Consider the following 26194-nt stretch of genomic DNA (forward strand, 5'->3'; position numbering starts at 1 on the left):
TGCATTTTATTGTGCTTTTATTCCCAAATGGAGTCACTCCAGAGATACAATCAATATTCACTTTTTCTAAAACACAAAATTGTTTTCTGCTTAAAAGGATTGTGAAGAGCATTAGTGTTCCATTAATAAATCTGAAACCTCTGTTGTGTCTTCACGAGATATGTTATCTTAAAAAAAACCCACAACCCTGAAACAACTTAGAGATTACACTGCTAATATTGCCGTGTACAGTAGTTGTATTATAAAAACTTGCAATAATAGATGATATAGAAAAAGATCTGGTGTTTATTTTCCTCAATTAGAATAAGCGTATACAACCTGAAGACATATAAAAAGGAAAGTAAAAGAAACGTACAATAAAGAGGAGACCTTAGAAGAATGTATCCAGCTCACATAAATAACCATAAAAGTTAGCAGATTCACCCTGAACACGCTCTGATGAAGCATAGCCCCAGCGTTGAAACTTGGGGTTTAATTCCCAGCTCTGCCTTCCTGCTGTCGGATGAGTGGCAGCTGGGTGCCTCGCCTCCCTTGATCCGCCTTGAAGTTACACTTCACAGAACGAATGGGACCCAGCCACCCCGGGGGCTCTACCCTGAGGGTCCCTGCCCCGCTTCCCAGCTGTAACGGAGGAGGTCCTGACCTAGACAGCCACATCTCCAGCCACCGAGTGCTGCCTGCTGTGGCTGCAGGAACGGAGGCATTGATAGCAGGCGAGTGGTTAGATACACATCTGTGTAGTTGTGCAGAAGGCAGTCGGACACAAAATGCAGTAGAAGATTACAAACACAGACCTTGGAAGGTAGTGATGTCTGCAGGCAAATGGGAATCCACAGGCAAGGAACGGCCAAGGGCAGCTGTGGCACCTGAGAAGGCTTCCAACAGGTTTTAAAGTGTTTTGCACGCTCCTGTAACACAGAGTATTGTGTCTCTGCCATGCCCAGGGCTGTTAAAAACCAGTGAACCCCAATGTTGTTCTTTCTAAATGGAGCAGTACCAGATTTCCTTTGAATGTTAAAGAAAGAAAGGTGTCGCCTTGTTCATTAATCCTTTCCCCCTCCCAAGACCATCTAACTCCCTAAGAGCATAAAGCTTTTGAACACCAGGATAGTTTCCTAATTGCGGGCAAAAAATGCTGAGTTATTTACATCATTCGAGGCAGTCTCAGGGTATGTGCCACCTCAGAAAGTGGCTTTGTTTACCAGAAAGTGCAACGTAAACTCTGGGAAACTCCTGGAATTGCACTTAATCTGGACTTAGATATAGGTACTTCTGTATAGCACAGAAGAAGTAGTTTGGACTCTGGATGTTTTGCATTTCTTATGTATTTGTGCATTTGTATGTCATTAAAGTTATCATTAACCCCTTTTCTAAATCCAAATCGAAATGCATCATGACCATTTTGCAGCTTTACATTGGCTATTTTTATCTGAATAACTAAAAAGATGTGCGTATGAAACTCAAGCTGCCCAGAGAGATCATTAATATTACAACAAAACCAATCCTGGCAGCAGCCAGTGATTATTTCAGAAGGATCTTGGAGAACCTGCCGGCAACGAAAAAGCCTTTTTTCACCCTCTCATAAACTTGTCCCTCACCACAAAACCCTATTAAATTATGTCTTCTGCAGACAAGGGCTCAGTGAGTTTGGGCTGTTTCAAAGAGAAGGAAAGCATTTCTGTCCCACTGGAGGATGCCCTGCCAGCACACAAAGAGAGAGTCCTACCTGAGCCGCGGTGTCACTTTGGCTGGGGACAACCCATCACTGCACGTGGGGATGGTGAGGTGCTTTTGCTTCAGGCAGAGCAACCTGTAAAAACAACCGGTACTGATTAATGGAGCTGTTAAAAGCTCTTCTGCACTGACAAAACTCTGGTCATGTGGAAGAGAGAGAGGCAGCGAGTAGAAGCCATGGGTGATACCAGAGTGGGAGACGAGCAGAAAACGTGTGTCCCTGATTCTCGAAGCCCCCGGGGAGATGTGGCAGTACAGGAAAGCAAAACTCAGGACAACACATTCAGCATATGCCCTGATTTTTAAGATGTTTATTTAGTTCTCAGGCTGCAGTGGGACTCTTCAAAGACCCATCGCAACCGCTGGGCTCAGAGCGTGGTTTTGATATCTGCCACCAGCTCCATGGGCAGCTGGCCACGCTAACTGCAGGCTTTTTTAAAGAGGAGGAAAGACATCACAGAAAAAAAAATAAATTAATGTAATAAGCAACAAGAGTTTTTATACCAACATACAGACTCTAGTAACACTAATGAGTTTATTAGTGTCTCCCTGCCCCCAAAGCAAACTGCAGACTTCAGAAGAAAAATTTGACCTGCTGAGTAACAAAGTAGGCTTAGATTTATGTTAACTGGAAAAATCTACTTATTTTATTCTATTATTCTCTCTTCCTTTAGGCAGCTGCACTAGAACAGATTACAGATAAAAGTGTACTTTAACGTATTAGATCTTGTTTTGCTCTGCACGATGTATCTGAGGGATGACTGTTCCAGACTGTGCCGCGCTCGGTGCATGTCTGCAGCCAGACAGGCATGTGGGTGTATCACTGTTAGCTCTTATTTTCCCCACTCACAAAAATGAAAAGTGGTAATTTAGCAACGATGCTGGATTCCCACCCTCCCTGAGCGAGAGAGCAAGGTGGCCATCAGTCCAGCGTGCGTCACCTGTGAACTTCTTTGAGGCAAAGGTGGGAAAACCCAAACATACGCCAGGAACCAGTCCGAGATTGCAGCACCTGCGATGCACAGGAGCAGAAAACTACCCACTGCTGGATGAAGTGCTGCAGCTTGGGTTCCTGGGCACTACCACTGTCTAATTAGCCTCTCATTAGTCATTAGTCAACAAGTCATTAGTCACAGGCAACAGTGTGCCCTGTGGGGCTGTGCACCTTCCCTGGAGGAATGGACACTGCCTTCTCCAACAGCCAGGGAAAAGGCGGGCTGAGGACATGCACTTTGCTGTTTTGCCTGCGGATAAGCTTGGCTACCAGACTGCCAGGCCAAACGGATTCAGTAACTGCTGGCAGGAGACTCTGGCTACCAAGATGGACATGCACCTTTTAAGTGGTCGAGTCTGGTCAGTGCCATACAGGTCATAACCAACCTTTTAAAATCTGGTTTATGAGCAGGACAAGGCTCCCTGGGTGTCTGCAGGGATCTGTATCCAGATCCCCCCACAAGGCACACGGGATCTGCAGCTGGGGCGTCCCATGCTGGGGCATCACTGTGCGCTGGACCGCTGCAGCCTCTGGGCAACACCGCACCCAGAGCAGCAGTAACACAGTGTAAGGCCCTTGTCCATCAGGAGGGTGGCAATTTCCTTGCTGAACAAATTATAAACATCTGACTAAATAATAACCCTGGGGCAACCAGTTTGCCTTACTGTCTCCTTTGCATCTGTACAGCATCTTAATGCCAGCAAAGGCACAGGCAGGGCTGCCAACAAAAAGCACTGACTTCCAGAGCATAAATTGCAGTAATACTTCCTTCCAAACACCAGGTTTGGCCACCCTGTTTGGGGCAGCTTCGGGAGATGATGGTTTACTCCCTCCTTCCCACTCTCCTCTCCCGCAACGGTCTTCCCCACTTGTGCTGGCCATTGATTCCAAACGCAGGTTTTAGGATAGCTCATTTGCCTCTGCAAGTCAAGCAGTGGCAGCAGCTGGGATGCGGATGCCCAGGACCTTTCTTTGCCCTCACAGAAGCTTAGATCCCATCTGTAACTGGATCTCTCTTACCTGTAACACAACAAGCAATTCCTTTGCAGTAGCAAAAGCTGAGACCAGTTACCAGGCTGTGACGGTCCAGATTTATTAGGCTATCGGCCACTTGAAACAAATCTTCAGCCAGAGATCTGCAGGTGCTATAGCAGAGAAAAAGCACTTTCCTTCTTTGTCTCTTCGCTGCCCTGTTGTAAGAATTTGACGAAACCTCATGCTGCAAATCATCAGCTGTGGCAGGGAGCAGCCGCTACTCTCACTTTGCACTCTTATTTCATTACCTGCGTGTCATCTGTAGCGTGGAGTGGCCCAAAAGCTGTGAAGAAGGTGCTCGGCCCCCACCTCGTGAAGGATGAGGGCAAAGGAGCTCAGCAGGGTTTGGAGGGAACAACCTGTTTGTGGAACAAGATTTACCGCGTCCCTGGGACCTCTCTGATCCCATTAATTCCTGAGAGCAGGACGTCAGCACAGTATCAAACACATGGTACGTATCAAACTCGTGGCACGTGGCACTTGCACTGTAGCCTGTGGTTACCGAACACCCATAAACAACAAGTTAAAAGTGAGGAATAAAACAAAATGCTGCAAGGAGCTACAGCAAGAAAGCGTCAGAGCATAGCACCCTTCCCGGTGAGCGCAGGCAGGAGGCAGAGACCACTGCTTGATGTTGCCTAGCAAAACTAAATGCAAAACTGGCCACTGCTGGCACTTGGAGAACTTGGTACATGGATCTGAACTCCACGGCTTTGCTAAGGGCTCTCCTCTTCCTCATCTTCCTCCTTTGTCTAACCTGTCCCATAACCTGAGTTAAAGCACCTACAAAGCTCTGGGCATAGACCCCATCTATCCCCTACCAGACACTGAAAATGGCTCCATTTGTGTGAAGAATCAGGTCACTTCTATTGCCCCTGATGGCATAACAAAGTGGGAGCTTTTTGGAGCAGCTCTGTACACACCACTGCATTTAATGAAGGACTAAGTTGTTTGGGCAGCGGTATTAATGAGACCACAAAGGGCACTGTTAGCATTTTAGGGTCAGTGTGATGTGGATGTTTGGCAGAATATAATGTCAACATAACAAATATAACGCCATCACATAACAAATATAACACCATCAACCAACAAATATAACACATATAACACCCAGGGCCCTCGAGGCAGCAGGCGAGGGTGCAGGGGGGCCCTCGGTGCCAGATAAATGAGGGATTTGCTCTAGCATCATTTTGCTTCCCTTCTCTGCATCTTTCTCCTTGTAGAGGTGTTCTTCTCAGTCACCTCATCCAGCATCGAAATAACAGAAAGACAATTGCTGCCGGGCGCTGGGTGTTAAGAAACACCCGTGGTGGTCAAGTTCAGCTGAAGTCATAGAATCATAGAATTGCCTAGGTTGGAAGGGACCTTTCAGATCACCGAGTCCAACCATCAACCTAACTCTGACAAAAAACATCACTAAACCATGTCACTAAGCATTACATCTGCCCATCTTTTAAATACCTCTAGGGATAACAATTCCACCACTTCCCTAGGCAGGCTGTTCCAATGCTTGATAACCCTTTCAATGTAGAAATTTTTCCTAATATCCAATCTAAACCTCCTCTGGAACAACTTGAGGCCATTTCCTCTTGTCCTCTCGCCTGTTACTTCGGGGAAGAGACTGACCCCCATCTCTCTACACCCTCCTTTCAGGCAGTTGTAGAGAGTGGTAAGGTCTCCCCTCAGCCTCCCTTTCTCCAGGCTGAACAACCCCAGCTCCCTCAGCCACTCCTCATAAGACTTGTGCTCCAGACCCCTCACCAGCTTCATTGCCCTTCTCTGGACACGCTCCAGAGTTTTCCCTGTAGCGAGGGGCCCAAAACCGAACACAGTACTGGAGGTGGGGCCTCACCAGTGCCAAATACAGGGGGCAATCACTTCCCTAGTCCTACTGGCCACACTGTTCCTGATACAGGCCAGGATGCTGTTGGTCTTCTTGGCCACCTGGGCACACCGCTGGCTCATATTCAGCCCTCTGTCTGCCAACACCCCCAGGTCCTTTTCTGCCAGGCAGCTCTCCAGCCGCTCTTCCCCCAGCCTGTAGCGCTGCATGGGGTTGTTGTGACCCAAATGCAGGACCCGGCACTTGGCCTTGTTGAACCTCAGACCATTGGCCTCAGCCTATGGATCCAGCCTGTCCACATCCCCCTGCAAAGCCATCCTGCCCTCAGGCAGACCAACGCTCCTGCCCAACTTGGTGTCACCTGCAAACTTACTGAGGGTGCGCCCGATCCCCTCACCCAGATGGTTGATAAAGATACTAAAGAGAACCGGCCCCAATACCGCGCCCTGGGTCAGGCACCGGGGCGCACTATGTCCCAAATACCGCATCAAACACCAGGCCGCCGTTCCTCCGGACGGGGCCGGGGCCGGGGCGGCGATGCTCGGGGCGGCAGCCCACGGACATTTTAGGGCCCGGCGAAGGGGGGACAACGCGAACGCCTCCTGAAGGGCAGGCCCGGCCCCCCGCTTTCCCCATCCACCTCTCCTCCCCTCCACGCCGCCTTGCGCAGCCGCGCAGCGACGGCTAAGGGAGCCGCCGGAGCCGCCCGGCGCGGCGCGGCCCTCCCCGCCGCCGCGGCTGGGCAGGGCAGGGCGGGGGGCTCGGCGGGGGATGCGGGGCCCGGGCGCAGCATGCTGTGGGGGGTGGGCCTGGCGGCTCCCCGCTCCTGCGTGGCGGACCTGAGCCGCAACCGCAGCCTGTCGCTGGGGTGGTGCGGGGGGCCGGAGGAGCCGCCGCCCGCCTTCTATGGGGGGGGGGAGATCGTCGCCTTCCCGCTGGCGGGCGGGGGCGCGGGCGGCACCATGGCGGCGCTGGGCACCGACTCCTGGTGGAAGAAGACGCTGTACCTGACGGGCGGCGCCTTGCTGGCCGCCGCCGCCTACCTGCTCCACGAGCTGCTGGCCATACGGTGAGGGGGCGGCGGGGGGCCTGGGGGAGGGCGGCGGTGCCGGGCGCTGCCCCCTGAGGAGAAGCGGTGAAGCGAAGGGCGCTCCGGGCGCGGGGCCGAGGCGGCGCTCACCTGAGGGGAGAGGGCGCTGAGGCCTGATGGGGGTGGTTTCTCCGCTTCACCGGGTTTTTTGCCGTTTATCCCTCCCCCCACCCCCTCCCGGTTTCCTTCTCGCCATCTCTGGATCCGAGGAATCACAAGCCTGCAGCACCCCCGTTAAAGGAGGATGTTTGCGTTGTCTCGGCCAGGATGTCTCCTTTGTCTGTTTAATCTATTGATGTATCATGCACCTGTTCATTTTTTTTTTTTTTTCCTTAATTCTGTTTTCTTTTTGACAGGAAAGAGCAAGAGCTTGATTCGAAAGATGCTATCATACTGCATCAGTTTTCACGGCCTACCAATGGCGTTCCAAGCTTATCTCCCTTCTGCCTGAAAATGGAAACTTACTTAAGAATGGCGGATCTCCCCTACCAGGTACGTCTGTGCAGCTTTCCTTTACCCTGCAGTTTGCTATGATTTCATAAAATGCCAAATAGGCATCCTTTCTGCCCTCCTCCCCAGTCTGTCTCACCCAGAGGGATGTAAACACACACCTGCAACGAGGTGGGTACCCCGACACTTTTTTGTCTCTGCCTAAATTTGATGTTTATAACCTTTAAAGATAGAACTTGAATAAGATTGATCTGGAACAGCTCTGTATTTCACTGGCAAAGCTAAATGAATGTCAGAAGTTACCTTGGTTGGAAATGCTGAAGTGGGATAGTGGTCTGGAGTTTATGTAATGCTAAATAACACCCCGAAACTGAAGTGTAACATTATGTAGTCTCTTAGAATTTCACCGTGCTAAAGAAAGAGATCAAGATTAGACAGCTGCAGCTTCTTATTTTCCTGGAGGGTTTCTCTCTGGAGCTCTCCTGGGAAGACATACTTGCCTTTTGCTTCACCCCCCATTGCCAGTGCTTCACTTCCAGTGAAGGGAGACAGGATTGCTTTTAGAGGTATTGAAAGCCGCTTCTTAATTGTGGCTGGGTGTATCCTGGGCCATCTTCCCACAGGGGACGAAGCCCGAGCTACTCGGGTGAATGAAACCTGGGAGAGCAGAAATTTGAATGTAGCAGTCTCGCCTGTTAGCGGCAAGGTTTAGTTGTGACGCTGCGAGTCTGGCATGCACCTTGTTGTGGTGTCTCGAAGCTCTTTGAAATGTGGAACAGGTTTCTTTTCTTTTTGTGTAAAGTATTGAGTGTATTTAAGATGGTACAACAGTGGTCACAAGTGTAACAAGAATCTTGGGTAGAAGAAATGTCATTTTTCTTTTTTTCTTCCTCTTTCTTTTTTTCCCCGCAAATGGTGTAAATTTGGCATCTTACTTTCTCAGAGAGACTGAGATGTGGGTAAGTTGCCTGCTCACCCAACGTGAGTTCAAGTCACTTTTAACTTCTGCAGACCAAGGTGTTAGGAAGAATGTTTTGTTTATGTCCAGTGTTTTACAGAGGAAAACCAACCATATTACAACCTTTTCTTTTTTTTACACGTTTGTGGTTGATACTCATTTGGCTTTGTATGCAATTAAACTCCTTTACATCGGAAGTGAAAGAAAACCTAATTAGCACATTTTGCTTAAGTCTTTAAAAGCCCGAGTTTAATGTTCATTATCTTACGATTTAATGGTACTTGAATCAGATACTTCAGGGCATTAAACTGGGAGATTTCCATCCCGTGGGATGTAGTTTCCTCATTTAGGTTTACAGAACCTGCAAGATAACTGAAGTTTGAACACGTCATTGGAGCAGGAGGACTTAGTGCACATTGCCTCTCCACCCAGAGTAATTCGGGTAGAAATGGCATGTTTGAGGGGAAAACTATTCTGGTGAGAATGGTTTTCTTTTTTCTGTTTTCTTTTTCATGGCAGTTGATGCGATTCAGAGGTTTGCAATGGTCAAAGTTGCTCTGGTGGAGAGTAGTTAAAGCAAGCTGTGGTTATAAAATACGGTTGTGACAGGTTATGGTCACTTTTAAAAGATAACACTGTGCATTTGTGTGATTCAAGTTGGAGCCATTTAGACAGCTAATGCTGGGTAGAAGTGACTCACCCAGCTTTTTGGAGAGAGAGAGGTATTTCCAGGGGGTTATCTTCCCCTCTTTATTCTCTGTACTGATGGTCAGGATTGCTTTTTGGGGTTGCATCTATCTGTCCTTACTCATTAGCTGTGAGCACCTAAGCTGGCACAGGTCAGCGGAACTGCCAAAACCAGCAGTCCTACCTTCAGCGGCAGGTGGCTCCCTCTTGTCCCTTCCTGCCTGTGTTTTTCTGTGGCAGATCAGGCTGGGACAGAGCTGGCTTGGCTGGAGCCATGAAGGTTTAGTTTATTTAGCCCAGCTCAGTTGCCCACATGCTCCACATGCAGAGGGGGAGAGCAGGAACAGGTCCCGCAGATGCTGGGAATGCGGTTGACACTTTAGCCGTGCTGGTTTATACAGATTTAAGGTGTTTTGGGGTTACCCACCCTATGTAGGGTTTTAGAGGTGAGTTTTGTGGAGCTAAGCCGAAGACCCAGCTTTTCTTCTGGAAGAGGCAGATTCTGTTTCTGTCCTTGTGTTAGGAGTAGGGTGCTGTGTTTGGTTCTGATGGGCGGAGAAAGGTGTAGATGCCACCATGGGATTAAGAGGGAGGAGAGCCAGCAGGCAATGCCGTTCTCAGCTGGAGTTATGAAGTTTTCTATACTCGGACTATCCGGAGACATTTATTTTGTTCCCTTGTGGCTGTGTTACCTGTAGGACACTGTAGGTGACAGAGGCAGCCAATGGCCCCCCAGGCAGGCACTGGGGTGGGTGCGTAGGGGGGCTATATGGCTTGACGCAGGAGGAAACACCTCCCTTCCCTGTGTGCTGCTGGCACCAGGGCTCGCCTCTGGAGAATTGCTGTGGTCATCACCTTCCTGGGGAGGGGATGCTTCGAAGGGAGGTGAAATGGGGTGAAGAAAAGGCATCAGAGGTCGTTGGACTGCTTTTACTCTTTCAGTTCCTTGTGTTTATTAATAGGGCATCAGACTATTGAATAACGTGCTGTGTGTTATACAACATGCTTTAATGGCACGTGAGAAGTGGAGTTGGGTGACACATTCCTACCTTACTCTCATCTGAATTGCTCCCAATGGATGCGCTCTTGTAACGTGCTTACACTTTCCCGAAGCTGCCTTTCTAGGTGCAAGTTCTCCATCCAAAATAATTTGGCAGCCCCACTCCAGCTGGGCTGTCATAGTACCCAGCTGTTTTGTTTTTTTTTTTTTTCAGATTTTTGATGCTTTTCTTGATAGAGCTTGCTTAGAAAGAGCCTATTCTGTGTGTTCGTGGAGATCTTTTGGGGGTTCTTTGATTCCCTCACAAATATGGAGAGCTGAGCATTTATGTAATCTGAGAAGTAATTAGCACAGCAGAAACATGCTGGTTTTGTGCTGGGTCTGTGAAGATGGTAGCCTCCTTGTGAAGAGACGTGAGTAAAACTAAAAGCATAAGCACTGAAAATGTGGAACGTAATTTTTTCTGGAGAGTACTATAAAATTGCCCCAGAAGTGCCCTATGCCATTCTGTTTATAAATTCCTCTATAAATGAGGTTCTGGGGACCTTTTGTTATTGTTGCTTTGCAGTTCAGTTAAACGTACTATGAGGTATGAGGGGATATTTTGTTTGATTGTTCTTTTTTTTTTTTTAATGATAATACCATAGCTTTTCCCTGCTTTGCAGCTGGAACAATTTTTAAGTGGAAAATCAATAAATATTTGATGGCAATTAGGAGCAGCTGTAAGGGTACTGAGGTTTCAAGCCTAAAATTACCCATTTGAGAACAGTGGATGCAAGAACAGTATAACAGATTTGTCAAGAGACTAAGGTTTTCTCAGGTCATTGAAAGATGTTTCCTATTTTGTTTTTATGTAGTGAAACATGAAAATCCTGAGAAGGCTTTTCTAAGCTTACCTATACTAACTTTCCTATAAGAACTTTAGCTCTCATTTGTGTTTTTGAGAGTGTAATATTAATGCAGTGCTAACAAGTTTTTACGCAATGTATTCATATATATAATATATGTGCTTGAAGGAATGTGTAATTGAATAATAAAACTTGCTTTTTTTCTGCGTTGCAGATGATATGGACTGTAGTAATTGCAGTGTGTAATAAACACATCTTAAAGTCTAGTGGCTTTTGTAAAACATCAGTGTTTGTGCACAAGAAGGGAAATCTCATTCTGAAAGGGCTTAATAAAGATTAAATGTTCAGTGCCATATAGACACACTATGTAGTTCCAGAAAAAGTTTATGATTCTGTAGTAAATTCATAATGAAAAAATATGGAAACCTATCAGTCAGTCTGAGTGCTGCAAGAGCCTTTTTGATGAAGGAAAGGTCTGGAATGTGGAAGGATGGGGCAGTGCTCTCCTTTCAGTTTCAGGTGTGCAGCAGCTTTAGAGTTTCTCCCGATGTCACCCATACATGCAAGCGGGGTGGATTCAGTTGCTTTATTGACCCACGCAGTTGTTTGGGCAGAAATCCCAGAAAAGGCTACGGCCAGAAGGCATTGTTTTCCCAGCAGCGTTACCTGTTTCTTCTGTTTTCATCCATGAGGGAAGAGTCTTGGGGAATGGCTGGGCGTTTGTAGTGCTTTGCCCATCCGTGTTTTGAGTGGTAGCCAGGATGCTGTGCTCTCAGACTGAGATGGAGGCATGTTCTGGTGTACGCCCCTTGCTGCGGGAGGACCTTAACGCATCTTTAATGGATTCAGGAAGGGTAAATATTTGAGGTCCAGAACTACTAAACCTAAACCTCCAGCAGTTAGGAGCCAGATCCAAAAATGGTTAGGGTGACTGACAGAGACTTGAGTATGGGCCTGTTTATTATGAGCCTTTATGGTTTGGGTTTCTGAGCTGGGATTTTTCATTCAGTAGATAACAGGACATGAGGAAGTGAATCACAATAAAATAGAAAGCTCTGCCTTCAACAGTAAGAGAGAATTGAAGTCAAACATCTGATCATGTTCTGGAAGCCATCAATTCCTCTTGTGTTTGTCAGATGAGACATAAATTCTCTAATCTCTGTTTCACCTTCCCCAACTGTAAAATGGGGAAAATACATTGCTACTCGCATGTGAGTGCTATGCTGAGCATACCAGCATCCAGCAATACAGTAGTGTTGTACTGGTGCTAGACTCTTGGAGATCCAATTGTAACAAGTGTGTCTGTAAATGTATGACACTTCTACGTTATGAAGTTGCAGAAGCACATGTAAAGGCAGATTTTCATTCCTGGCCAGTGAAGGAATGATGGGCCTTTCGTTACACGCTTGTGATTGTGTGTGTTTTATCCTTGGAGGTAATGCAGCTGTCTGAGATAGGTAGTGGATGAATCTGCGTAGAGTACTTTTAACGTGAAAAGCGCTGCTCTGTGCAAGAGCCAAATTTAAGTGTCAGTCCTGTGATTAAAAATCACGACAAATAAGAAACCCAGTCTTCTGGGAGATCTGAGCATCTCCAACCCCTTAAATAGCCTGGGTACTTAAATAATATTACATCACGTGGCATCCAACATAAAAGCATGTAACACCTTGCAGGACCTGGAAATAATTTTATCTGAATTATGCAGGGTAACGCTTTTGCTCTGATTGAACAGCTACTACTAGTCTGGAGTATTAAACAAAAAAAAAGTTTGCCTTTTAAAAACACAGAAAAATATTTTAAAAGCTTTATTCTTATTGAAACAGAACCTGAAGGGCCTCATTTGTCTGTATGTTTGTTTGTTTACTTCCTTTTTTTTCTTAGAACTATTTTGATGGAAAACTTTCCCCTCAAGGGAAAATGCCTTGGATTGAATACAATCACAAGAAAGTATCTGGCACAGAGTTCATTATTGACTTTTTGGAAGAGAAACTTGGAGTGAATTTAAATAAACACCTTGGCCCGCATGAAAGAGCTGTTTCCAGAGCAGTGACAAAAATGGTGGAGGAGCACTTCTACTGGTAAGCTTGTATGGCGAAGCTGGCTGCGTTCTTGCGCTATCAGATCTGCCCCTGCGCTCGTGCCTGGATGTGAATGCTTATTTTCTCTTGCAGAAAGCTTGGGTACCCAATTATTAATTTCACAACTGTCTTCACCCTAGAAAACTGCTGCTGCTTTCTGCATGCACTAGTATGAGCCGGGGGTAATTCCCCTGAGAAGCTGTTGTGCTGTGGAAGCACGGTGAGAAGTCAGGCCCTTCACCTGCAGCTTTGCAGAAGGGAGCAGCAGTGGGCTGTTTCTCTGTCCTGTTTCACGTGATCTCCGTATAGGATCAGCCTTGTTAATAATGAGCAAATAATCAAGATGGCCGAATACATTCGTGGTTTGAGTCTGCGCAGGGGAACAAATCCAGCATTCATAGTGAATCCAGAATATTGTGTTATTACAGATACTGATTTTAATTATCTCTGTGTGTGATTACAATATGGATTATTGCCTTTCCTGTGACACAGGATAGTCCTGTTAATATGTATTGTTGGCAGCAGTGCCAGTTGATAGGATACAGTCTTAGAGTATCCGGAGAAGCTGAAGTATGTGAATGAATGGAAAACATAGCCTTGCTGGTACTTTGTGCATTTTACTGATACCTTTGAAAATAATACCTGTGATTTCCGACCCCCACTTCACGTTTCAGTCCTTTTTTAAGTGCCCTTTCCATCCTGAATTCGTAGAAGTAGCAGGTGGACATGGCATCTTGGATGCTGCATTGGCTGCCTCAGCGGGCACAAGGCATTTTCCCAGTAGTTTGCTTGCTAGCGTGCATTTAAGTCCTTGATGTACTAAGTCTTCTGTTCATGTTGCACTTCTTTTCTTCAAAACAATGTGTGATTTAAATTGAATGCGTTTACTTGCTTTTTCTTTCACCTTGTGATCGAATATGAGCAGCAACACGTGTACTTATAGTTCTTCAAATAATTGTTAGTGTTTCCTGGGAACAATTTTAGCATTCAGTAGGCAGATTCAAATGATGTGGTTTAGAAATGTAATGCCTGCCTTCCAAGAAGTGTGACCTTCACCAGTTATGCCCATGTGCAGTCCATAGCCTCAAAAAATCTGACTCAAGTAGCCTGCAAATGTTGGTTATTTTGTGTGTTCATTTGCCCCCCTCAATAATAAAAGCTGACAAAGGGAAGATGAGGCCTTTTAATCCCCTAATGCTCCATCTCCTTGCCTTAGTGTCGGTTGTTTCGCGGTCCATAGACTTAACTGCTTTAAATGTAACATTACTGATGACAAATTTACACAGCTGTTGTGTCTCAATTACAAATCACGCTTTCCTCTGTGAAGCTGTTGGCTGTCCATCCAGGCTCCCTCTGAGCTGACTCAGCACTGCTGGGTGTGATATAAGGGGGGGGCGTGGGGGACAGGTATTGCCAATTCAAGTGCTCACTCAGGGAGGTGGCATTGAAATGGGTGGACAAAGCTAGACCAAGTAAGAATAAAGACCTGTATGCCTGACTCTGTCCCTGTTGCCTTTCCTGTTCAGTCACACAGTTGAGTTTCCCTAAGGCATGTGTTTTTGCTGCAGTGTAGTAGATAGAACATCCAGCTGTATTACTGTATGTACCTGCTGTGTGGCTTACCAGAAGCTTGCTACCTTGGTGAGGTTACACCATGCCAGTTCTCAGTACTAGGCAAAGCCTGAGCTGTGTGGCATCACAGTTGTACTGCTCTAAGTCCTGGATAAGAACCTTGACCATCTTATATTTAGACCAAAATAAAATCAGGCTTTAGCTGTGTAGGACCGCCTTTCTCCCTGACAGCATTGCATCTGTGGTTGTGGGATCCCTTCACATTGGTCCTTGAACTTGCCCACTTCCCACCAGAAGCTTAGGGTTTGTTCATGGTGTCCTCAAGTCTCACGGTGAGGAACTTGGGACAGCGATTGCCTTTCTGCAGAATAAGGTTTATAAAATCCAGCCTCCAAAGCAGTGATATAAAAAGTGATTTCATACCATTTCGTTGCCAGCAGCATGCAAAGTAGCTTCGTCATAAATAAGTAATACTGTAGTACATTTATCGAACAAAGAAGCAAAGTACATCCTGTGGTATGCTGTCTCTGGATGGAGCTAATCCTGGTGGGTGTTTAGCATCTCCTCCTGAAACTTTTAGCTTTTGCTGAGGTAATTGCTCATCTTCACTAATTAGTGCCTCTTACAGGTGGAAATTGCTGCTCTGGCTGGAGTTGAGAGCAATGCAGGGCTGTTGTGAACCTCAGCCTCTAGACACCCTGTCTCCGCCCCAGGCTGCGATACCTGGCAGGGGTCAGGCAGAAAGACAGCAAGCGAGTGAGCATACCTATTTTTGTGCTGGGATTAGAGCATATCTCCGAGATGCACAAGACTGATTGGGAGCTGGCACTGGAACTCCTGTCCCTGGAGAATGCCATAACTATTAGGCTTTTGCTATGTTTAAATCAGCAAAAGAAAATAAAAAAGCCTGGGAACCTGAATGGGTGTTGGGCTGAGTCAGCAGGGAAGAGATGGGAGCAGACCGATTTTGTGGCTCTTGTCCGAGGCCCTGGACCCACTGCAGACCTCTGTTATCTGCTGAAGGCTTGCCCTGGGCCGCCTCCACTGCTTGCAGCGACCTGTGGGCCCTCAGAAACCAGTGGGGCACGCACAGCCGTCTTCGGGATGCGTTGAGTTTTTGGTGTATCTGCAGCACGTTGGTGGGACCAGACCTCTGTGTAAGATGGGCTGGGGGATGTCAGATTCTCACATCCTTTTGGTGCTGACATGCTGGACTCGGCAGCATTGCCAGCATTCAAACCAGGTAGCTCCTGGTGCCTGGAGGGCTAGCAGGCACTGCAAGGTGCTTTCTGGCACTTTAATCTCAGGAGAAGGATCTCAGGCTGATGACATTAATGTGCTTAGTGAGAACCTAAAGCCTTGAATACGCAGCTTAACCAAACTAACCTGTTTAGCTTGGTTTAGCTGTATTGTCAAACACAACCTTAGTGATCTAAAGAGGTGATCTATAAGAGCGTGTGTGTGTATATATGTATATATATATACACACACGCATACGTATTCAACTCACTTCTTGCTTTGTCTTTCAAGAAGACCATGTAAGCATCACGTATTTCATGAGTGCTTGAAGCACAGGAAAAGCGTGGTATGAGAATACAAATGAATCTGACTTTGGTTGGCATTCAGACTTGCCATGTATTAAACATAAAATACATTTATAATATAAATATGTTTAAATACATCAAGCCAATTACAAGAGCAGCGTCTCTCCTGCTATTAACAATGATGACCCTTGAATGCCACTGGCAGCTTAAAAGCCAGTTGCTTTTGGATGGTGCACAGTAGGTGGTGTTTCTACAGGAGGTTGTGGAATGAATTTATTATAATCCTTTTGTATATCAAGAAATTCCACTCTGCACAGGTTCAGATAGGCAAAATAAGCCCCAGTTCACATCCGCGTGAACACCTCCCCCTTGCCTTGATGTTCAGAGAGTTTGGGGATAATCAGGCAAGCCACTGTTGATGAGTCACTTTCTCCATCTCCTCTCCTGATTTATGTATTGAGGCCAAAGCTGCTTTTACATTTAGACTTCAGATTTGCTTCACCCCCGCAGCATTGCTTTTTAACGCATTATTGTTTTATTTATATTCTAAGATTTGTACAGATGTGCTGGCACAAATGGGAATGTTAATGTTTCCCAAAATGCTCAGTTCAGGCCAATGTTTAAAATAATTATGTCGTCCTATAAATACTAACTGTAGTTTAAGATGTATAGTTATGCTGAAGTAGGTTACGTAGACTACCAGTTTTCTGGCATTTTCTAACCTTTTGTAATGTTGATAATACTCTAGTAATGTAGTTTGAGCAGAAGGATGAAGGGTGGGATTAAATGCAGAGGAGCATGTTTTGATAGGAAGCACAGATTAATGAACCTTTGAATAGAATTATTTTAACAAAGTGTTTGTAAAGCTAGTTTTAAAAGTGCTTTTAACTGACTCTCTGGATCTGAGCCTGCTTTTTTTTCTTTGCTTTTGCATGCTCAAACCCATAAAATTGTAGGAGTAAACTTTGTAGTTGTCTGTTTAGCTGCCTTTATTGCCCATGTAAATTTGGGATTTGGGACATGTGATAGTTTTACTCATTCAGAGTGACAAGCAGATGTCTTAAGATAGTGCTTGACAGTTTAACGTAAGCAGGATTACCTAAATCCTGTGCAGTTCTGCTCTCCCTGCCTTAGTGTCCTGATCGTTAAACGCTTCGTCTGATCTCTGCTTCTTCCAGACCCAAAGACCTTCTGCCCCAGAGCAAGCAAGTGAGCGCTAGGGAAATGTATTTTTGATTTAAAGTATAGGCTAATTAGCTTTGTGGGAAACCTTCTTCATCCTGTCTCATGAAATTAAAGCCATCCTGGACGTGGTTGATCATTCTTGATGCAGTGCCAGCTTGCTGGTGTGAACAATAGTGATGGTAAGTCCATAGGGCTGAGTTAGTCTTCTGCGACTGGGGTGACTTTTTAAAATGCTGCAGCAGAGTCTCCTCTTTTCTTTTTCTGTTTTGTTTTAGCTTCTTTTTTGATGTTGTCCCTCTCCATGGCCAGGCCTGTTGTCCTAAAGCAACTGAGTTGTGTTGCAGAGTTGCTGCGTGAAGCTGGTCAGGTCTGTACTTGGGGAAGAAGAGGTCTTTGCAGTGAGATGCACAGCAGTCCTCTCGGAGAGCAGTTTTCTTTTTTTTTTTTTTTTTTTTCCCCCCCAGCTTATTCAAGTAATAAGTAATAACTTACAGATATAGATAGTATTTGCTATTATTTCCCAGCGTTTGCACCAAGACCAGAGTTTTTCTTCCTGTTCTGAGCTGCACCTGCTGAAGGGACCTTTTCCTTTCCCGGGCCCATGGAACATGACTACTGAAACGTTCTGCTCTATGGAGCACCCTTATGCTTTCAGCCCAGTCTACTTTCCACCCTTCTTAAATCCTGTTTTACCTTTGTTCCTGGAGCAAGGCAGTGTTGCACCACATCTAGCCAAATACAATACTTCTGGCGTTTCACTAGCTGTTTATGCCTGTGCTTGCTGGCTTCGCTTTCCCCCTTTTTGTGCTGGTGCCTCTCGCTAAGTCTGGCTTTGTTTCAAACTCTGCTGTGCTGAAAGCAGCCCAGTGACTTGAGTTGATCCATCCATTTTGAAAAACAAGGATTGTGCAGAACAACCCCATTTGAAGAGTGGTACCGAAGCGTGCGAAACTTCAGCAGGATGCTTTCGTCACTTTAATACAGTGTGAAGGGTTGTGGAGAAACCTGTTGAGGATAAAAGCCATCAGAAACATAGCAGTGCGTTTGCAGCAAAACCTGCACGTGCCTCACTATTACTGATTTTAATGAAATCAGTTTGAGCAGAAGGCATTGTCCTGCAGTGGACAATTTTTAAATGAATTAAAATGCCTTTCACCTGCTCTGTTGGGAACATTCTAAATTTGAGCTGTAAGTGGATTTTTTTCAGCTGTTATGCCAAATGTTCTTCTTTTACCTCATGTTATTAGTAATTCCAGTAAAGAATCTGTGGAAACTTAAAGTTTAGTACATTTTCGTGGTGGAAACATAGTTGTTCCTGGGTGGTACTGCTGAATTCAGCTTCTGTTTGTGACATACATGAGTTTGATAAAACATACATTTAAAAAAAAATTCACAGGAGTTCTTCAGGAAATACTGCTTTGTGATTTTTTTTTTTTTTTTTTTTTTTTTTCCCCTGTCTTGAATTAGGCGATCTGTATCAGCACTAAGGAAATTATATGGAATTAGAAATATGTACAAAGATAAAACTGAAGTTGTATTCCAAACTAAAAAAAATTGAGCTCTGATCATATTGGAAATGGGGAATTATTAAGTTTAATGTAATCGTGTACGTGAACTTGCAACTTTTGCTATTTCAACTTTTTGATCTAGCTGCATTAGTTTATCATGTCTCCATGGGCCTGTTTTCATACGATCTCAAATATGTAAATCCACTTTTAGATTTGTAATTTTGGAAATTGCTACAAACATAGTGGAATATGTGTATCAACTCCCAGTGTTTCTGAGAGCCTGTTGGCTTCACATATTTGTCATGTCTACTTTGAGGTGTCTTTAGCCTCTTTTTCCAACATCCCTTGAACTTGGTGACAAAAATCATGTGGTCTTTTTGGTTTCTTCGTAATGTGAGAAGATGTTAGATATTAAAAAAATTAATGTTTCTTTTTTCATAGGTTTCTTGAGTAGTGAGAGCAACAAATCAATTTTTTGTTTGCCGAAAATATTAGTAAAGAACAAAAATTCACGTAGGGAACAAATTTCAGCTGGTAAGACAAATTTTTATAAAAAGACCTTTCAAAGTAATGTATCTGCCATTCGATAAACCTGAAATACAGCTCAAAATACAAGAGTCCTTTGGAAAGGTGTCTCTCACAAAATCAACCTTTTGAAGAGAGGAAAAAATACAGGAGAAAACTAATCCAATAACCACCACCCCTTCATTTTTCTTACATTTTATTTTTAAAAGATTGTGTCATTCTTAGTTTCTGAGGAGAGCAGAGATCTTCTGAAAAATGACTGCTACAGTATTTATGTTGGGGCAAAGTTACTGCTTGGCTAAGTTTCAGCAGTATAGAAAGCGGGGAAAACAGGTTGGTGGGAAAGATTGGTTTCTTTGTGGGCTGTTTGTTGTTGTTTTCCCCAGGTCTGTGCAGTCAATCATCTTTAGCTAATAAATCCTTTTGGCAGATTTGGCACTGCAGTTCTGTTATGCGAGTTTAGCAGAATTCTGCAGTGTTTATTTTGTATTTCAATGTGAATGCCATTTTCTCTTGAATGAGTCATGATTTACTGAAAGAATAAGTGTGGGGCAGCCTGCGTAAGGATTGCAAAGTCAGTTTTTTCTGCTGTCACACCTGAGTTGCATCAGGGTCTGCTCTTTACGGGAAACTACCTCTCCACCAGGGCAGTGAGTGCTCAGCGTTAAGAAAGCTCGCTGCCTAACCTTTGTTGCGAGCCTTTGCAGGGTGGTGATGGGCTGTCTGGGTATTTCACTGCTGTAACTTATTTTCGCATCCTTCTAGGACTTTGGCTTATTGCCAATGGGTGGAAAATCTTCACGAGACACAAAAGATGGTTTCACTTTTTGGCCCCTTCAGTGACTTGTTGAAGTGGATCCTCTGCCATCTGACCAAAGGGATCGTGAAGCGGGAGATGTACGGCCATGGCATTGGCCGCTTCTCAGAGGAGGAGATGTACAAGCTGATGGAGAAGGACATGCGGACTCTAGCAAGCCTCCTGGGTAAAGTACAGCGAGTCCCGCGCATTCTGTTTGATCACAGCCTGCTGTCCACAGGATGAAATTGATGGCGACTGCTTCCTGGCAGCTTGGTTGTGTACACAAATAATCTCATTTTGTCAGTAGGTAGAGTCTGCACTGCTGCTGTCACCCTTGCTCTGGCAGGGACAGTGCTTTTTTCCCCTGCTGTTTGTTACCAAATTCTGTCTCTAGAGGGCTAAGTGGCTTTCTTCTCTGTGCACCTGGTATGTGTGTCTAGAGGAGCAGAACGTGATGCCATTTTGGAAGAGCATTTTGCTATGTGAATTTAGGAAAATGTAGTGTTTAGTTCTGGAAATGAAACCTCTTATTTATATTTTGGGGGGGGGTGTCTCTTTTTTTTTTCATGGAACTTATGGCTGTTTCATGGATTGTTCATAGAATCATGGGATTGGAAGGGGAGATCATCTAGTGCAACCCCCCTGCCAGAGCAGGGTCACCTTAAAGCAGGTTGCACAGGAACGCGTCCAGGCGTGTTTTGAATGTCTCCAGAGACGGAGGCTCCACCACCTAGGCTGCCTAGCCTAGGAGACACAGAATGTCTCCAGAGACGGAGGCTCCACCACCTAGGCTGCCTAGCCTAGGAGACAGAGAATGTCTCCAGAGACGGAGGCTCCACCACCTAGGCAGTTATGAGGCAGCCACTTGGAAAGACTTTGCAGATGTTATTTTGATGAGCTAGGCTTTGTTGTATTTGGTTGGTGTTAGCAGCTTTATTCAAAGCTGCTAGTAGGAGATGAGTCTGTGTTGTCAAAATGGGTGGGTTTAGGCTTCTTGGTTGTCATGGGTGGATCCCATAGGGTTAGTCTTAAGGTTGACCTTAAGACTATTCCAGCTATTCCTTAGCTGGAACCATGTGAGCCTTATTTCTGTTGTGTAGCTCAGGCCAAAATCTGCACCAGAGCCGTCTACGCTGTGCTGCTTGCCTCTTGCACAAGGAACCAAGGGAGATGGTACCTGTGTGGCAGCTTTGTTCCCTATTGTGATCGCTTTAAAGAGGTGGCTGAGAGGAGGGCAGGAGGGATACCTCCCTGCTCTGTGCTCCAGAGGGAGGACATATCGCACATCCTCTGAATAAATAGGTGTGGAGTGGATGGAGGGAGCGAAGTGAGAAGAGCCCAGCAGAAGGTAGAAACTGAGTGCTTGCTCAGAAAGGGAAGGGAGATGCTTCTGGGCTTCCAGGGTGTTTTGGAAAGGCAGATGTTTGTAGACCTAGACTCTGTAGAGTTTTCTGTGATTTTGTTTTCTGAAACAAACCTGCTGAATTGCTGGATTGGGATCAAGGTAGAAAAAAGACATGCGATGCATGGGCAAAGTTGACAAGGCAGGGATTTGGTGACAGCTTCTCTTGTGTCAATGCTTTCTCATGCTGCATTTGGTTTGTTAACAAAAAAAGTTACCTGTTCTAGTGCCTCTTCAAAGAAAACCTAACTTTGGAGCTTAAGAGGTCCCTTTTCTTTCTGGGGGACGAAGGGAGGGAGCAGATCATTTAGAAGAGGAGACCTGGGCACGTCTGCAGAGCTGTGGCCAGCTCCAAGTGCCCTCAGCTGTGGGAATGCCGTTGCCTTAGCTTTGAGGTTGACACAGGATGGCTCCACGTATGTCACAGAGTGGAATGGGGTTGGTACAGGTGATGGAGCAAGTTCAACCTATGACTTGGGAGCTCAGCAGAACCCCCTTATTCTGTCTAGGCAGCACTGGCAGGCTGAAGGGAGCAGCAGTGGATGTGTCCATGCTGAAGTCATCCCTGTCTGCCAAGAATAGACGTAACCTTCAAGAGAAAACTGAAATGTGTTCCCGAGTACCTGTAAAAGTCTTTTGGTTTCCTTTTTTGAAGTCTGCATCATTCTGTCTCTGGAGTCTCTGCTGACACTCAGATTTGTCAAGTATTTTTCATCTTCCCCTCTGAAACGGATGTCAGATTAGTCCGTGTGCAGTTATGTGAATCATTATATTTGCCCTTTTGATTATTGGTGCATTTGTCTACTTTTCTATAATTGCCTTGATTTTTCATTAATACCAGCATGGTGACGTTTTCTCCAGCCAGCTGTTTATGGTTGGGTCTGGTAACTGTGGTCTCCAAGTGGTATCCTGGGACTGGGGACAGGAGGTGGGATGAGGACTTCCAGCCTGACTGGAGACCCTCCAGTTTCGCAGGGGGAAGGAGAAGGTGGTCAGTTAGTCTGTTGCCTGCACAGCAATCTTCTCCTTCACGTATATGTGCCTGCATATTTTCCCTTAAGAGGAGGCAGTTGGGATTTTGGCTGTTAATTAGAGGGCAATTTTAAGAGCTTAAAAAGCATGTCTATCATGCAGAATAGCTGCACATACCAAACTATAGCTGTCAGTCATCAGGTATATCAGATTAATTGAATGCTCCCCATTTTTTAACAGAGCCATTCACGTGGGAACAAGAATGCCTTTTAAATTCCAAGAGCTGCTTCCAGAGAATGATAACTTGGCATCTGTCAGGTCTTGTGACACTCATATTGACATTCCCAGTCACATCTTGGGTGCTTTTTTTTTCTTTTTCATTTCTGAGAATCATTTTTCCTTTTTCCATGTACCTGTTTCCCTAGCAGACTCCTCCAGATCTCTTATAAACGTGGAAAGTGGAATGTGGAATCCTGTGATGGATCATTCTGCCCTGTTGGTATCATCTTGCTCTTTGTCCTGCAGTCCTTGAACCACGAATATAACTTCCTTGTGTTGTAGTAGTTTCCTGCTACCTGGTAGTCGTGTTAAGGAAGTGGAGGGAACTGGGCATATGAGCTAGCAATATATAAAAATATATGTTTTGGTAATTATTTAAAAGATGCAAGTGAGTGAGCAGTGCCCATAAATCTGTTGGTGCTCTCTCAGCTGTCTACCTGCTTCAGGCTTTTGGGTAAATGGGTATTTTTGAGCAGGGAGTTGCAGGGCAGCAGCTGCCTGAACAGGCTTTTGAAAAGCATTTGCTGTTTTGTGGAGGGCAGGGGCACTCAGAGCTGAAACACAGAGGTGGGACTAACCTGAACGCAAGCCTCTAATGCTAACTGTAATGCCCTGCAGCAGCCTGCGTGGGCTGTACGTGCTGCTGTGGAAGGCTGCAGGTCTCTTGTTGGCCCTGTGTATCGTAGATCTGTCTCATGCTGGGGTTTCTCAACCCCGTGCTGAAGTAGCTGCTTTTTAATTCTCTGGTGGGTGCATTTGTAAATAGTGGAGCTGTGTGCTCTCAAATCCCCAGGCAGTACAAATTTGACCCAAGTCTGGTGTGACCAGGTGATTGCATTTCTGCTGGATTAGGCAGGGGATCGGGGCAGGGGATCGGGGCAGGGGATCGGGGTGTTTGAGATTATTAGCACTATGGCAGCCTCGATGTGACAGGCGCTGTGTAATCTGGCATAAAACTAGACACTGAGAGATGATACCTGGTCTGTCAGAAAGTCTTCTGGAAAATTGTTGTACTGGGAAGTTTTGGGAATGGATTGGAACCGGTAGGAGGAAATGTGCATGGAGGCTGTGTTACGCAGTGCAGGGTGACCTAAAACCAGATTTACAGTATTGTGGAACCACAGCTCTATTTCTTCCGCTTCCCCTCTGTTTCCATGCACCTGAGGGTCTACGTGTTGTGTCTGGGGAGCCGCTTGGCTTGCAAAAGAGTGGGGTGGTTTAGCCCTCACTCACTGCCTGCCCTAGTTCTAGCAAGACGGAAACAGCAGTATTAACTTCCCAGCACAACATCGTTATGGATTGAATCCCAGACCTGGTTGTACGGTGCTAAATTCTAGTGTTGGCATATAACTGTGGTTTGGGGACCAATTTTTGAGCTGTGTTTGAGATCGATGAATGCTAGGCGTCACATAAGTACTGAAAAGACACAACATTTACCCTCTACGTAGTTTTCAAACAATAGATTGATGGAGCCATGAGAGAGCTGGGGAGAGTTAACTCCATGTTAAAATTACACCCGACAGGCTGGAGGAGGTTATTGTTACTGGTTATTCCTGAGCGCTGCTTTGCTACACTGTATAGTACAGGGAGATGTCAGCGTTCGTTGTACGGTACTCTGGAATTTGATGCATTTTATTGCTGGACAGTTTTTCTAAACTCACTCAATAACCCTAACATTTAATAACCTGCTGAATTACAGGCAGCTTATATTGGGCAGGGGAAGAATGTCCTGGGGAGACAGGATAACTGGATTTGGAGAATTCAATTACGTACCACTTTCACAGAGTTTATAGCACTTTGGGCCAAGGCAGGGACTGTGCAACCATCTAACGTGATCTCTGAAATACTGCATGTTTTACCTGCGTGCCGTATGTGTCGTCTTTGCTCCAAGTTTCTGCTGTATGTTTCTTTGCAAATGGTGGCTTTGAAACATGATTTTCTTCCCTATCTTAGGTAGTTTTCCATCTGTTTGTGCTGTGGTGGCCACTTAGGACCATCATGGCATTGGGATGCCCAGAGAGGTAAGCAGAATAGCTGTGTGGAGTGGACACGTCCTTCCTCTGACCCAGGCCAGTCCTAAGCAACTTGCGTGCCTGATGTAGCTCTGTTTGGTCTCTGCGAAGTAGAAACCAGTGTTTGTGTTGGGGACACTGTGCTGGTGGTGTGTGAGAGGAGATGTTCACTCCTGTCTATGGCTGTGTCCTCCTCCTGGATCTGTACGCACGAGAGATACAGGGTGATTAGCTTCTTTCAGCAAGTGCATTCTTGATTTCAAACCGTGGTTGAACGATTGTGGGTTTGCACCAAAGGAGAAAATCATGCTTTCAGGCACCTGCTGGCTGCAGAGATTTTATATGCAGCAGAACTAGTGCAGTGTGTGCGTGCTGCCAGCTGTGATGAGCGGAGGAGGTTATTTGGCCAGTGGTAGCTCTGTAATTGGCCTAGTTACAGAAGTGATGAGCAGAGGGGAAGCTGCAGTAATGGATTTCACCTGCTGAACCCTAGCAACAGCTTTGAACCATATTCAACATTGAATTGTCTTTGAACCAGTGCACATTTTCAGCTAAGTGATTTCAGAGAAAAAAAAAAATAATGCTAAAGATGTAACCAGGGAATTTTTTTTTTTTTTAACTGGGGAGAGGTGTCATCCAGGTAAGAAATGTTTGCTGTTGTTTTTACAGGTGACAAGAAGTACATTATGGGACCAACCGTTTCCACTGTTGATGCCACTGTCTTTGGGCATCTGGCACAGGCAATGTGGACACTCCCAGGGACTAGACCAGAGAGACTGATCAAAGGTAAGAAAGCTTAAGTTTTTCATCTCTGATGAAAAACTCCTGGTGACATTTGCCATGTTTAAACTTGGAGCACCTTGTAAGGACCCGCAGCATTTCAGCTATTTGAAGACTGCAGCAGCACTTCAGCTGCGTCGCAGGCTGTTCTTGCCTTTGATGTAGCATTTGTACCCTGTAATGTTATTTTCTCTTAAAATTCTTGTTTGTTTTCTCTTTAATGTTCTACATGGTAATTGTTTCTATTCCTGTGCTTGATCTTTTCCTTGTTTAACATAGCAGAGACTGAATGCCTCTAAAGAATGAATGCTGGGTAAAGTATGAGAAGACAGAAGCACGGCCATGAGCCAAATTCTGCTGAGCTGAGTAGTTTCATTGAACTGCAAGTGCTATTGTCCCACTGAAATTACAGCCTTTGCTGTTATTGACGATGTTGGTCAAGGAAAAAGTCTAGCCTGGCTTTGGAGTCACTGTGCTTTCGCATGAATTGGAAACATACCCCTCCCCTCCACACGGTTTTTTCTCTTTTTTTCTTGTGGGGTGGTATCGGCGTGGGAAAGTATCTTTGCATCCCTCTTCAAAATAAAACCAGACACAGTATGAAAAATGGGAAGAGCTAAGGAGGAAAAGGATGTGAAATAGGTGTAAAAGGAATAAATCCAACCTGTAGATCTGCTCTGTGCAAGGGAGAGGTATTAAAGCAACAGTTAGGAGGCATAGACTCGCTCATTATTAAAACTTTGAGGGGAAAAAAAATACTTGAGGACGTAAGTATTGTCTATACAGCTCTTCCCCTTATTGTCTGGGGAATCACAGATACAATTCTGAAGGGTCCATGGCTTTCAAGAAGGAATACAATGTTTGTTGAACTAGTTTGTCTGTAAAGAAAATAAATAGAT

At 45.4% G+C, this 26194-nt stretch overlaps 1 protein-coding gene and 1 long non-coding RNA gene across 2 annotated transcripts in view; one reads left to right on the plus strand and one right to left on the minus strand.

The window, feature by feature from the left end:
• LOC141741129 (uncharacterized) lies at nucleotides 1-6910 on the minus strand. Its single transcript, XR_012586276.1, has 3 exons — nucleotides 6787-6910; nucleotides 1727-1810; nucleotides 1-908 (listed from the first exon to the last, which is right to left on the minus strand). It is a non-coding gene; the product is annotated as an uncharacterized LOC141741129 (long non-coding RNA).
• The window catches only part of FAXC (failed axon connections homolog, metaxin like GST domain containing), a 24105-nt gene continuing 4227 nt past the window's right edge, over nucleotides 6317-26194 (plus strand). The window contains exons 1-5 of the mRNA XM_074581059.1: nucleotides 6317-6675; nucleotides 7053-7188; nucleotides 12521-12717; nucleotides 19817-20034; nucleotides 25185-25301. Coding sequence (XP_074437160.1) covers nucleotides 6398-6675; nucleotides 7053-7188; nucleotides 12521-12717; nucleotides 19817-20034; nucleotides 25185-25301 — 946 coding nt within the window. The 5' untranslated portion in view covers nucleotides 6317-6397. The remainder of the gene's footprint in view (nucleotides 6676-7052; nucleotides 7189-12520; nucleotides 12718-19816; nucleotides 20035-25184; nucleotides 25302-26194) is intronic.

Source organism: Larus michahellis, chromosome 3 (assembly GCF_964199755.1).
Source record: "Larus michahellis chromosome 3, bLarMic1.1, whole genome shotgun sequence".
Classification (NCBI taxonomy): domain Eukaryota; kingdom Metazoa; phylum Chordata; class Aves; order Charadriiformes; family Laridae; genus Larus; species Larus michahellis.